The sequence below is a fragment of the Helianthus annuus genome, chromosome 3 (genome assembly GCF_002127325.2).
Source record: "Helianthus annuus cultivar XRQ/B chromosome 3, HanXRQr2.0-SUNRISE, whole genome shotgun sequence".
In the NCBI taxonomy this organism is placed as follows: domain Eukaryota; kingdom Viridiplantae; phylum Streptophyta; class Magnoliopsida; order Asterales; family Asteraceae; genus Helianthus; species Helianthus annuus.
The window spans coordinates 85,250,199-85,263,005 of record NC_035435.2 but is presented as its reverse complement, the minus strand read 5'-3'; the positions used below and the strand labels follow the sequence as shown (position 1 = coordinate 85,263,005).

At 42.0% G+C, this 12,807-nt stretch overlaps 2 protein-coding genes across 3 annotated transcripts; one reads left to right on the top strand and one right to left on the bottom strand.

Annotated features, from left to right (window-relative positions):
* LOC118490437 lies at nucleotides 1–4,540 on the bottom strand. The gene is made up of 3 exons (XM_035988076.1): nucleotides 4,291–4,540; nucleotides 3,437–4,149; nucleotides 1–24 (listed from the first exon to the last, which is right to left on the bottom strand). The coding sequence occupies exons 1-3, from the start codon at nucleotides 4,538–4,540 to the stop codon at nucleotides 1–3; spliced, it is 987 nt and encodes a 328-aa protein (XP_035843969.1).
* Nucleotides 4,541–7,380: 2,840 nt separating this feature from the next.
* On the top strand, nucleotides 7,381–11,137 carry LOC110881162 (probable sodium/metabolite cotransporter BASS2, chloroplastic). 2 transcript variants are annotated; one of them, XM_022129524.2, is made up of 7 exons: nucleotides 7,381–7,863; nucleotides 8,445–8,585; nucleotides 8,694–8,849; nucleotides 9,659–9,780; nucleotides 10,196–10,357; nucleotides 10,459–10,519; nucleotides 10,801–11,137. In XM_022129524.2, the coding sequence occupies exons 1-7, from the start codon at nucleotides 7,426–7,428 to the stop codon at nucleotides 10,975–10,977; spliced, it is 1,257 nt and encodes a 418-aa protein (XP_021985216.1). In that variant the 5' UTR covers nucleotides 7,381–7,425; the 3' UTR covers nucleotides 10,978–11,137. The 2 variants fall into 2 exon arrangements, with proteins under 2 accessions (XP_021985216.1, XP_021985211.1); XM_022129519.2 differs by having other exon boundaries at nucleotides 8,670–8,849.
* Nucleotides 11,138–12,807: the final 1,670 nt, after the last annotated feature.

Sequence of the window (12,807 nt, the reverse complement as noted above, 5' to 3'; positions counted from 1 at the left end):
TCAAAATGCTGGAGTGTTTTCGCGCTAATCAGAAGTTTAACATGCATTTGTAACGAAAAAACAATGTAATAAAACATGTCGTATGTTTTCATTCAAGTCAGAAGTTGGCTCTTAGGCCTTCATACATATTTGCCAATGGCTCGTAGCCGGCGTAGCGAAATTGAAAAATGGCGCAAGGCCGAAAAGATTACATATAGCATTTGCGCAATTGTTGCGCATTCCAAGTTCTTGGTAAGATGTGGCCATCTAAGGTGCGCAATTTGTAGGCCCCTTTGCCCAGGACCTCATGAATCAGATATGGGCCTTCCCATTTAGGTGCCAATTTCCCTGGGCGTTCCGCATTTGATGCTTCGTTGTCGCGAAAGACGTACTCCCCTGGATTGAAGGTACAAATGCGAACCCTTGTGTTGTAGTACCTTTCCAGCTGGGTTTTGTATTTGGCCTCTCTGATTCTTGCGATTTCGCGTCGTTCTTCTAACAAGTCTAAGTCTAGACGCCTTTCCGCTTCATTGTCAACCGTGTTGACCGTGGTCATTCGCGGCGAGGGCAGGCCAATCTCCGCCGGGATTACCGCCTCTGAGCCATAGACCAGGCTGAAAGGGGTCTCGCCGGTACTCGTCTTTGGCATGGTCCGATGAGCCCATAAAATGCTTGGGAGCTCATCGACCCATCCGCGCCGCCTTGTTCCTAATCTGGCCTTTATCCCTTCGACGATGCATTTGTTCACACTTTCCACTTGTCCGTTGCCTTGTGGGTGCGCAACGGAGGTGAAAGTGTGTTCAATGTTCATCTCCTTCATCCAGTTCTTAAGATCGTCTGAAGCAAAGTTGGTGCCGTTATCTGTCACGATCTTGAGCGGGAGGCCGAATCTGCATATGATGTGCTCCCATATGAACTTGCGCACAATCATAGCCGTGGTGGATGCAAGGGCTTTGGCCTCTACCCACTTCGTGAAGTAGTCGACAGCTACTATGATGAACTTCACGGCGCCGGGGGCATCCGGGAAAGGTCCCACCATGTCAATTCCCCATTGCTGAAAGGGCCATGCGGTGGACACGGGGATAAGATCATTTTTAGGCCGCAACGTTTTTGGAGCGTGCCTCTGGCAAGAGTCACACTTGCGGATCTCCTTCATTGCGTCAACATGCATACCAGGCCAGTAGTAACCGGCGCTCATGATCTTCGCGACAACCATCCTTGGTCCGGAGTGGATGCCGCAAATCCCTTCGTGGATTTCCCTTATCAAATAATTCGCGTCCTGGGGGTCCACACAGCGCAGTAGTGGTCCCAGGAAGGATTTTCGGTATAAGATACCGCTGTTCATTTCGTACTGTAAGGCTTTGTTTTGGATCTTTCTTGCTTCCGCTTTGTTCTCGGGAAGCACCCCCTCTTGCAAGTATTGGATGATGGGGGTCATCCATGATGTCTGCCCTGTTTCGATTACGTTAACTTGGCGCAATAAAACCGATGGGTTCTTGAGTACCTCTATCCTTACATCCTTGGCGAGATGTTGAAAGGAAGTCGAGGCGAGCTTGCTCAAAGCATCGGCAGGCTTGTTTTCTGAGCGATTAATGTGTATAACTTTGTGGGATTTGAATTGCTGTAGCAATTCCTTCGCTTGTTCCAGATACAAGGCCATGACTTCTCCCTTCGCGTCGTATATGCCGTTTACTTGACTTGCGATCAGGAGTGAGTCAACATGTGCGCGCAAGTTTTTTGCTCCCATCTTGATGGCGAGACGTAAGCCTGCCAGAAAAGCCTCGTACTCAGCTTCATTGTTGGTGTTTTTGAAGTCGAGCTTAATGGCGTAAGTAAACTCGTGTTTTTCTGGGCTCACTAGACGTAAACCTGCTCCCGCGCCATCTTCATTTGATGCCCCGTCAGTGTAAAGCATCCAAGTCTCCTCTGTTGTGTTTTCCTTGGGAGTTTCTATCATTTCACATTCCTTGATTTTATCAGCCGGCACTTCTGTGATGAAGTCGGCGAGGACCTGCCCCTTAATGGCTGGGCGCGGCCTATACAAGATGTTGTGGCCGCCGAGTTCGATGGCCCATTTCGCCAACCTGCCTGATGTCTCAGGCTTCTGAAGTATAGTGCCAATGTGGAAGTTGGTAAGCACAGTTATCACATGGCCTGTGAAGTATCGGCGCAATCTTCGGGAGGCGTGTAATAAGGCAAGAACCAGCTTTTCCATTGTGGAATATCTTGTTTCCGGGTCTGTGAGTACCCTGCTGACGTAATAGATCGGGGTTTGCACGCCATTCCTGTCTACCAACAATACTGACCCTACTGCCTTATCCGAGGAGGATAAGTACAGCACAAGGGGCTCTTTTTCAAATGGTGCCGTCAGCGTAGGGAGTTCGATCAGACACGCTTTCATTTGTTGAAAAGCTGTTTCTGCTTCCGGGGTCCATTTGAACTCTTGCTTCTTTACGCAATTGCGCAGCGTGCTAATGAAGGGATACGACTTTGCGGCGTGATTGGAGAGGAAACGATTTAGCGCGGCCAGCCGGCCGGCTAGTCGTTGCATTTCCTTGATGTTTCTTGGTGAAGGCATTCGTTCTATAGCTTGTACCTTCTCAGGGTTCACCTTAAAACCGCCGTTTGTGACAATGAAGCCCAGAAACTTCCCTTCTTCCATGCCAAAGGAACACTTGGCTGGATTTAGCTTCATATTTACGCTGCGCAATGAGTTGAACGTTTTTTCGATGTCTTTTAACATTTGGTCCTCCTCGGGACTTTTCACCACTAGATCATCGATATAAACCTCAATGTGCTTTCCGATGTCACCTGCGAAGGTTTTGTCCATCAAGCGTTGATAAGTCGCGCCTGCATTCTTTAAACCAAAAGGCATTTTGGTGTAGCAGAATATTCCAAGATCAGTCCTGAAGGCTGTCTTGTCTTCATCTTCTAGCTTCATCTGCACTTGATGGTATCCTTTATAGCAATCCAAGAAACACTTCCATCTGTAAGGCGCGAGGGAGTCAATCTTTTTATCGATCTCTGGCAAGGAATAGCAATCCTTTGGGCATGCTTTGTTGAGATCGGTGTAATCTACACACATGCGCCATCCGCCATTTGATTTTTCGACCATCACAGGGTTCGCCACCCAACTCTGATATCTTACTTCTCGCAAGATCCCGGCCTTAAGCAGCTCGCATACTTGCTCGTTCATTGCTTTTGTCTTGTCTGCTCCTAGGCTGCGCCTTCTTTGGACCTTTGGCTCGACAGATGGGTACGTGTTTAAGCAATGCTCGGTGATGTTGCGCGGGACACCGGTCATGTCTGCCGGCGTCCAGGCAAATATATCCATGTTGCGGAACAGCAGTTGCTTTAGACGTGTTCTGATGTCAGACGAAATGGCGTGGCCAATTGTCACGGTCTGCTCGGGGTATTTTCGGTTTAAAACCCATTTTTCCGGCTCAGTCGTAGAGACCTTTGCCGCTTTTGTTGGGCGCAGCTCGTCAGTTGACATTACTTCCTTCTTGGCGTATATGATTGCTACTCCTGTTTTGGTTGGGAAACCTATTGCAGAATGAGGCGTTGACGTCACCATGTTTAGCTCGCCTTGTGTTTCCCTCCCAAGAAGCACATCATGCCTTGATTTTACTGGCATTACCATAAAGTTCACATTTGTTGTTCTTGAATGTTTCCCGTCAGAGAGCGTGACAGGGAAACTGATCTGACCGAGAGGAAAAACCATCTCGTTGCAAAATCCAGACAAAGGATAATCGACAGGTTCGAGACGCGCTTTATCCTCTTCATCCAGCTGATTGAAACATTGTTCGTAGATGATGTCGGCTGTGCTTCCTGGGTCGATGAAGATGTACTCTGTTTCATAGTGACCAATTATACCAGTAATGACGACGGGTCGTGTGGCGCGAGGACCGCCGCGCACTACTGGGAATATGACTTGCTGTTCTTGCCAAGAAGGCTCGTAGGGCCGTTTGCCTTTTTCTCTCGCGGTGTATCTTGGTCCGTTGACCATGTGAGTCTCTAGCCGTCTCACCTTTTTGTGGCTACCTTCATCGTGACGTTGGAGCTGACGAGTGTCCTTGCGCACATTCTTCACTAAATGGCTTAGTTTGCCGCTTTTGAGCGCTCTTTCGATTTCTTGGCGCAAGCTGTAACAGTCGTCGGTTAGGTGCCCTGAATCTTTGTGAAAATCGCAGTACAAATTAGGGTCTTGCCCCTTCTTGTTTGTCATTGGCCTTGGCGCCTTGAAATCGACATTCTCCGTCATCAATACCTCCTTTGGAGTTTTTGTGAGCGGAGTCCAGTGTTTGTCACGATTCTCGTCTCTGACCGCTCTCTTGTAACCGATTCGGTCAATCGTTTCTCGCGCATCTTCTCTGTAACGTGGCCTGTCGTCGCGGCCTCTGGGTCTCTCAGACTTCCAGTCATGACTCTTGTACTTGTTGCGCTTGTTATTGTTGTCGCGCGGTCTCTCGTTTGCTCTTGAGAATCGATCTTCGGAGTAATACCCCTTTCCACCAGCAAGGGATTCCTCGGTTTGCGCGACGATCTTCGCTGCCTCCATCAGTTTATCCCACTCTTTTGGCATCCCATCTTTGCCTGTGATGGTTCTAATGAGGCTATCACAGCGTATAGCCTTCTTGAAGTGGCAGCGCATGAGTTGCTCACTGACGCCGCCGATCTCTAAACATTCTTTGTTGAAACGCGTGATGAAGTCCTCCAGACCTTCACCATCCCTTCGCCATATATCTTCTACTTCCGCCGTATCACGCTGATAGCGACGTTGTTGGCTAAAATAGCTTAAGAATTGTGTCTTGAAGTCTGTCCATGACTTAATCTTTCCGGGCGGAAGGCTATCAAACCAGGCGCGAGCCGCTCCGGTAAGAGTCTGAATGAACAGGTGGCACCACATGGGCATGTTCCAACCTCCCATGCAGCCCACACTCGTGAATGTTCTGACGTGGTCGTCTGGGTCAGTCAACCCATTGAACTTCCCAACGGTTGGGGGTAGCTTCTCTCGTGAGAGTGGTGCGAGTGCGATTTTCGGGATAAACTTGGAGTGTTCCGCAGCTTCCGCTGGTCTGTATGCCAGGCGGAAATCTCGTTCAGCTTCTTCTGTATAGCCAATGTGTTGTCTTGGCTTATAGTACTCGTGGTTCTTTGGTAAACGATTAAAGACCGATGATTCTTCATCACCTTCCCATGTAGGGTCATATGGGTCGGTTTCTTCCCACTCGTTGTTCATGTTGCGCGGCGTGAGCCGGCTGTGCACAGGGCCTCGTTGAAGGTTCGATGGATACTCATAGTGACTATCCGTCTCCCCTCTTGTATCGCGCGTGTCTTGTACGCTTAAACGTCTTGTAGGGGGAGGCCTGTTGGTTCTGCCTTGTATATTGGCCGGTGGTGGTATTTGGCGCATCCCCTGACTCGGAGGGGTGACCAAGGACGGTTCTGCCGTCAAAACTGCCTGCTGCGCGATGAGCGATTGGTATGCTGCATTGATAGTTGCGATGTTTTTGGCATACCACGAGGCTGGGGTTTCGCCCTCTGGTAAGCCAAGTAATGCAGATACATTTTGAGGCGGCGCTGGGTTGGACGGTCCTTCGCCGTTGTTACCTGGGGTAACCATTTGTGTGATACGGGTAACGCTCCCGCGCTGACCCCCCGTGTTGGTGATCTCAACTTCACCTATTTCTTCGACTTGGGCTTGGAGGTTTTGGACTCCTTCACCCAAGGCCGTGTTAGAGTTGGCTCCGAAGCCGAACTCTGGAAAGATTCCTTGACCAGTCATAGTCGAAGGATGAAAAGATGTCAAAGGCTCAAATAAAGAAGATGAGGGTGGTTATAGAAAAAATCGGTGGGCGCCAATGAAGAAACAGTGATCTAATTAAGGTATTAATTAGAGGGGTTTATGTTCCTATCATAGTGGTTAATCTTCTTTGAGGTATTTGAGCTCCTACTGGTTAATCAACCTGCAAAACAGAACACCGTTACTCGTTAAGAGGGGAATGTGGGGGTTTCCCTCTTAACCGGGCTCCGGCGTGAGAATAAGCGACTGCTTTGAGAGTAATTAAGTAGTTAAGAGTGAGAGCCGAGAGAATAGAATGAATAACCTGAGGAATGAAGGTCTCTATTTATAGCCGGAGAGGTGTAAGAGGTTGTGGGCTGATGGGCCTTGGGCCAGAAACGGACAACAACGAATATGCTCTTTGCCTTGCTGGCCTCGACTGCTTAGTGGCTTCTAGATGCTCGTCGGTGCTGGCGCACCTTGATTGGAGCCACGTGTCATTGTTGTCGGCCTTGTTGTCCCTTCTGTCATCAGCAGACAAGTGGAGATCGTGGGACAGTTGTCCCCGTCTCTTGATTGGTGCCATGTAGGCGTCCTTGTGTACTTATCGTCAGAAGATCGTGGCGCACGATTGAACAGAGCCTGCTGGACGTTCATTGGCTCTTTTTACTGCCACTTGTACCCTGTGTACCTCTGTAGGTAACAGCGCGTATTCTTATGGAGGGGATTTTGTTTGGTGGCCACTAACCCGCGCGGGGCTAGTGTGCTCACTTATACCATTGTTTTTATGCTAAGTGTTGCTATCTGACTTCATTATGTGCTCTTCCTCGCGCGGGGCTAAGTCATAATGTGACGTAAGCTGCGTGAGGTTGTTACTATCAGGTTGTTATGCTAAGGAGTATGGTCTCACGTGCAACCTGTTATGAGGTTTGCGCGACTTTTTGGGACCATACCCCTTCAACATCCATGAGATTATCTTCATTAGTGATTTAGTGTTATTCATCGTCTCATCGATAAAACAAAAGTTCAAGTAATTAAAAAATTAAGAGCATATCATCATCGACTTATTTCACCATTAATATCCTTTTATGAGACTATCTTCATTAGTGATTTAGTGTTCATTGGTTAAGTAATTATGTTCATTGGTGACCTGGTGTTAGTCATCAACAAGACAAAAGTTTAAGTAATTAAAAAATTAAAAAGAAAAAACTCACACCAATCTACAACCCAAACTAATAACCCTAATAATTTAGTTAATCAAATAACTTATAATATTTAAACTTTAAAAGAAAAACTAAATACACAGTATTTCTTAATTTTTTTTTGAGCATCCCGATATATTTTTTTTAAAACCGAGTTCGTTCAAAAACAGGTTGGGAAGGTCGTGAATGTGTGTTAAAAATTGAGTAGCGTCAGGTTGGTTTGTATAGGTGAAAGAAAGACATATTATTTTTTTAATAAAAGATTGGGTTGGGTCACCAATAATAATAGTCTGGATTCGTCTTGTTTCACTCACTATTCACATCGTTCCGTGAATCAATATTATACTCAGGCTTACTATACGGGTCAAAATCGTAATTTACTCCAAACTATATAACAACCATCACACGGTCCACACCCTCTACGTCACTAACCCAGTGAGAATCCACCCCAACAACATCATGTCACTCACCTTTTGCCACTCTCCTCATCTCACTCTCCAAACCCACAAAAACCATCATTCAAGAACCCAAATCCCTCTTTTCAGATCCAACTTTACACTCAAACCCACACTCAAACTCATCTTTCAAACCCCTCAAAAACAACTTTCAAGATCAAGAATCTCCATACCCAGATCAACTCAACAAGAACCACCTTCTGTGACACTAACACCTGCAAATACCAAATGGAAATCTTTGTTGTCCACTTTAGCAAGCTTGTATCCTGTGTATGTGACAGTGGGGGGTGTTGTTGCTTGCTTAAAGCCTTCAACTTTTTCATGGTTTGTCGAAAAAGCTCCCGGTTCTTATAGCTTTTCACTTGGGTTTATTATGCTTGCAATGGGGATCACTCTGGAGTTCAAAGATTTGGTCAATTTGTTCATGCAAAGGCCTCTTTCTGTATGTTTTAAATAATGGAATCTTGAAATGCTTTAAGTTTGGCTTTCGGGTGTGTTGTTTGAGTTCAGTGTTGATGTGGGGGTATTTTGGTAATTTAAGGGAAGTAGAAAGTTGTTGGTGCATCTTTCTAGATGAAGTGTAGTAGAAAGTAGTTGATTGAAAATTTAAAAACAAAAAATTACTAAAATTCATATGTAAAATCATCATCATCATCATACTATCATACTCGGTGTATGTAGACAGCCTTACCTCTACCCGTAGGATTAGAGAAGCTGCTTCTCTGGTGATGCCCCGGCTCGATGGTAGTTTTGCATCAAACGTTGGACATAAGGCACATAACACTCGGCAATTAAGACAAAGGCCAATTAGTGCATCTACTCCCTTGTCTTTCGGCTATCAACGCCACCACATGATGCATGATTAACCATCCCCTCTTTTAACACTATTTTCACGAAATTAGTAAAATAACGTTAAAATTAGTGCATTTTCACTTTTGCCCCCCCATATATACATTGTATGCGCATACCGCAAGTGGGGCGTATAAAATTCATATGTAAAATGAGGTTAATTATTCTTTGTAGATATTATTTGGATGTGCTGCTCAGTACACAATTATGCCGGCTCTTGGATTTGCAATAAGCAAAATGTTGGGGCTCTCACAATCTCTTTCAGTCGGTATAATATTACTTTCTTGTTGTCCTGGAGGTACTGCCTCTAACGTGGTAAGTATCTATCTTTCTTCAACCCCAGGTTTCAACTAAGGGTTTTTTGGTAAAACTGTATGATTTATCAATTATCTTTTTTAGGCACATTTGTTTATAGTGTTACAGGTGACCTTGATTGCTCAAGGAGATGTGCCATTGTCTATTGTAGTGACGGTATGTAGCACTCTTGGCGCAGTGCTTCTTACTCCTCTTTTGACAATGGTCTTAGCGGGAACTTATGTTCACGTTGATGCCATCAAACTTTCAGTCAGCACCTTGCAGGTAATTTTACAACAGGGTTAAGAGTTTTCTGTTGACTGATGGTCAAACCGACTGATTATAAAGTCAAAATAGATATAATGGTCAGCAATCATCAGTAGTTTATTATTCACTTGTATATCTTAAATACACCCTTTTGTCTAAAATCTAAATATGAATTTGTTCACATTTTAGTTTGTTGGCTAATTGAACATATGTGAATTTTACCAACTTTAAATACAAGATTCGTATGGGTTTTTTTAGGGGTATAAACGAGCCGGCCCGAGCCCGACTAGGCTAGAGCTCGCTTGGATCAAACCTACTTATTTGAGCTTGGCTCGACTCAACTCGAGCTATTTTGAGAACAACCTCAAATGAGCTAAAAGCTCGGCTCGAGCTCGCTTCAATATCGCTTAAACGAGCCAAAGCTCGGCGCGTCATTGTTATCATCATTATTATTATTTTAAATATAAAAAAACTAAAATTGTGTTTGGGCTCGTTTAGCCTGGCGAGCCTAAACGAGCTTTGTATTTCAGGCTCAAGCTCGGGCTCGGGCTCATTAAGGCTCGGCTCGTTCGAGCTTTTAACCGAGCCGATCATGAGTAGCTCTCGAGCCTTTGGGCTTGTTTACACCCATAGTTTTTTTTGAAGTTCAAGAAAAATAGGGAACTATAATAAAACAAGAAAAAATGGTATACTTTTGTGATAAAAACGCGTATCAAATTTTTTTGGAGAAGCAATATGTTTGACTTTAAAAAACGTCAAAGTGTACATCTTTATATGCAACCGGTTGAGTACATTCTGTTAACGTTATCTTCATGGTTTATCATCAGGTGGTTGTTGCACCCGTTCTGGTGGGCTCTTATTTGCAGAGGATCTTTCCCCGGGCAGTGAAAGCCGCACTGCCTTTTGCGCCACTGTTAACCGTTTTGACCGCATCGTTACTGGCTTGCAGGTATTATGTTTTCACTAGAGGTGACAAATGGTTTCGGGTAAAAACATGTAAATTATATGCGGATCAAATGATCCATTTTTGTATTTTGTAAATACATAATGTATTTAATATGATTACCAAAACTATATTATTTAAAAACCAAGGTATTTTCTTTAATAAAATGATTTAGGACATTTACACATTAAGTGACTTTTGACCTGTTGATTTTTTAGCTAATTTTATTCATTTAACCCGTTATCACTAAAATTTGATACGCATGGACCCATTTCCTTATAAAAAGGTGAAATTGTCACCTATCGTTTATATATATATATATATACATAGGTGAAATTCTCCTATATATATATATATATATATGTATCTATCTCTGTATGCAATCATTGTTTTATTGTTTGTCTTTCACTTGTGATTTTAGCGTACTCTCCGAAAATGTGGGTCTTTTGAAGTCATCACTGGTTCTCCCATCTTTATCATCAGACGTATCTCCCCTTGTTTACGCTCAAGCCTTTTTCTCAAGTGAAATGGGAATGGTTGTGCTTTCGGTGCTGTTACTTCATTTTGCAGGTTTCTTTGTCGGGTAATATTTTTATTAATTCATCATTTTGATACTCATTTTAGTAACAATTTAAATATATTAATAATAATTATGTTTTTGATGATTGAAATGTGTTCCTGCAGGTATATAGCTGCAACTCTAGCTGGATTTAAAGAGCGACAACGCCGAGCCATATCCATTGAGGTAATACTTTGACATTCCAATAAGTCAATCCATAGCCCGTTTTCATTCGTGGTAAAAAGAAGTGGTCCCGGTTAGGCAGTTACCTATTATCCAGTTTGATCCAAAACGCCTTTGACCAACAAGTCAACAAACCATTTTCACATGGTCTAAACAGATGTACCTTTAGTAACCCGTCATCCAATCTGCTTGTTTGCCAAATTTGCATGGAACTATCTCTATCTCATAGGGGTCGAAGAGTCTATATTACCCTCGGTCCCGTTATCAGACAACTTTCGTTGCAGGTTGGAATGCAGAACTCATCATTGGGTGTGGTTTTAGCAGCCTCACATTTCAGCTCAGCAATGGTTGCGTTACCTCCAGCGGTTTCGGCTGTGATAATGAACATAATGGGCAGCAGCTTGGGCTTCTTTTGGAGATGTGTTCATCCTTGTGATTCAAAAGATAGCTCCAAAGATTGATTATGGTGGCTTTGTGTCATTTCTATCAATTAAGATTTCTTTGTAGTTTTTTTTTTTGTTTTTGTTTTTGTTTTTGTTTTTGTTTTTGTTTTTATTATAACAAAAGTGAAACATGTTGAATGAAGACTTTGCTTGTAGTTTAAGGTTAAGTTTTTGGTTACTGGTTTATTGTTTTTTCATTAACCACATGGTTATCAATTTGCAGTTTTTGATGAAAAGTTTTTCTTTTGCAATGAAATTTATTTTTCTTTTGAGAAAAATGTAAAATATTTACTAAAATGGGTAATATCTAATTATTTAATTTACTTTTGACTATCACTTTAAAAGAACAAAATTCGTAGAGATAAAGAACACCGAGCAGATGCATAATTTAAATATTAATTTACTTTTGACTATCACTTTAAAAGAGCAAATTCTTAGGGCATGTTTGGCTAAGCTTTTCAAACCAACTTATTGGCTTATTGACTTAAGAGTGAATTACAAGTTTTGTTCTTTATCTTTAGGCCATTTTGCAAGTTTTATCTTTTATGTTTAAATTTGACGAGTTTTGTCCTTTATGTTTAAAAATCAAGCACGTTTTACCCTTTGGGCCTTAAAAATCAAGCACGTTTTGTCCTTTATGTTTAAAAATCAAGCATGTTTTGTCCTTTATGTTTAAAAAATCAAGCACGTTTTGTCCTTAAAAATCAAGCACATTTTGCCCCAAAGGGTAAAACGTGCTTGATTTTCAAACATAAAGGACAAAACTTGTCAAATTTAAACATAAAGGACAAAACTTGCAAAATGGCCTAAAGATAAAGGACAAAACTTGCAATTCACTCTTGACTTAATTAAAAACCCAATAAGTTGTTTTTGTGTTTGGATAACATAAAAGTCCTTTTTGAAATGGCTTTTTGCAAAGAAGTAAAAAGAGTTTTTGAAAAGTTAAGAAATTGTGACTTCTTGATCAGCTTATGACTTTTCAATAATCAAATTACTAAATTACCCCTTATAACATCTCTTATATTTGTGTCCTTATATTCATTTTAGTCATTTTACATCAATAAGCTAAGCCAAACACTTTTTAAAAAAACAACTTATTGATATAGGTTTTTTCCACCCCATAAGCTAATCCGAACACTTTTTTTAAAAACTCCTTTTTAAAAAGTCCTTCTCCCAAAGGTCATTTTCCTAAAAGTCCTTTTTAACTCAATAAACTTAGCCAAACATGCCCTTAGAGAAAGAACACCGAGCAGATGCATAATTTAAATATATTAAAATCAAACGATATAATGGTTGTTTGGTTTCTTATAAGATTAACTAGAAGTTCAATCCCTCACTTCTAATTTTATAATACATAGGGACGGAAATTGTAATTTGCGTTTATGTGGTTGTCTGACAAACACAGGTTGAGCCCCTAATCATTAAAAAATGTTGTTACTTAGGCTTTGACCTAGTAGTTAAGAGTATTAGTGTATTATATTATAGTATTATGTATTTTGTATTTATCTCAAATATTTTTTAGAAATAGTCTTCCAGTAGATTAGGAAACTTAGTTGGTTGGTTAGATTTATTCTACACTATTAGGTGTATATATTCTCTTTTGTTAAATATCTAATGGTTTTTTTTTGGAAGGTGACTTTTTATGTACTGGACCTATTGATCACCGGGTTCATGTCGAAGACAATCCCCCGTCAGCCAAAATATCTAACTGACGTATTAGTGGATTTTTATGAAAGAAAATTAATAAAAAGACATAAACATGTGAAAAGATGTTTTTCGAAATCAAATATACAAAAGATAACAAATTTGGATAAATAATCCTTCTAGTCATTTGAAAAGCTTGTTGGA

Excerpts from the sequence above, each read along its gene's own strand:
- LOC110881162 (XM_022129519.2), top strand. The coding sequence starts at position 7,426 with ATGTCACTCACCTTTTGCCACTCTCCTCATCTCACTCTCCAAACCCAC. Across the intron at positions 10,358-10,458 it reads TTTGCAGGTTTCTTTGTCGG|GTATATAGCTGCAACTCTAG; the intron begins GTAATATTTTTA and ends GTGTTCCTGCAG. Across the intron at positions 10,520-10,800 it reads GCCGAGCCATATCCATTGAG|GTTGGAATGCAGAACTCATC; the intron begins GTAATACTTTGA and ends CTTTCGTTGCAG.
- LOC118490437 (XM_035988076.1), bottom strand. The coding sequence starts at position 4,540 with ATGGAGGCAGCGAAGATCGTCGCGCAAACCGAGGAATCCCTTGCTGGT. Across the intron at positions 4,150-4,290 it reads AGCGGTCAGAGACGAGAATC|GGCACCTAACCGACGACTGT; the intron begins GTGACAAACACT and ends ACAAAGATTCAG. Across the intron at positions 25-3,436 it reads GCCCAACAAAAGCGGCAAAG|CGCGAAAACACTCCAGCATT; the intron begins GTCTCTACGACT and ends ACTTCTGATTAG.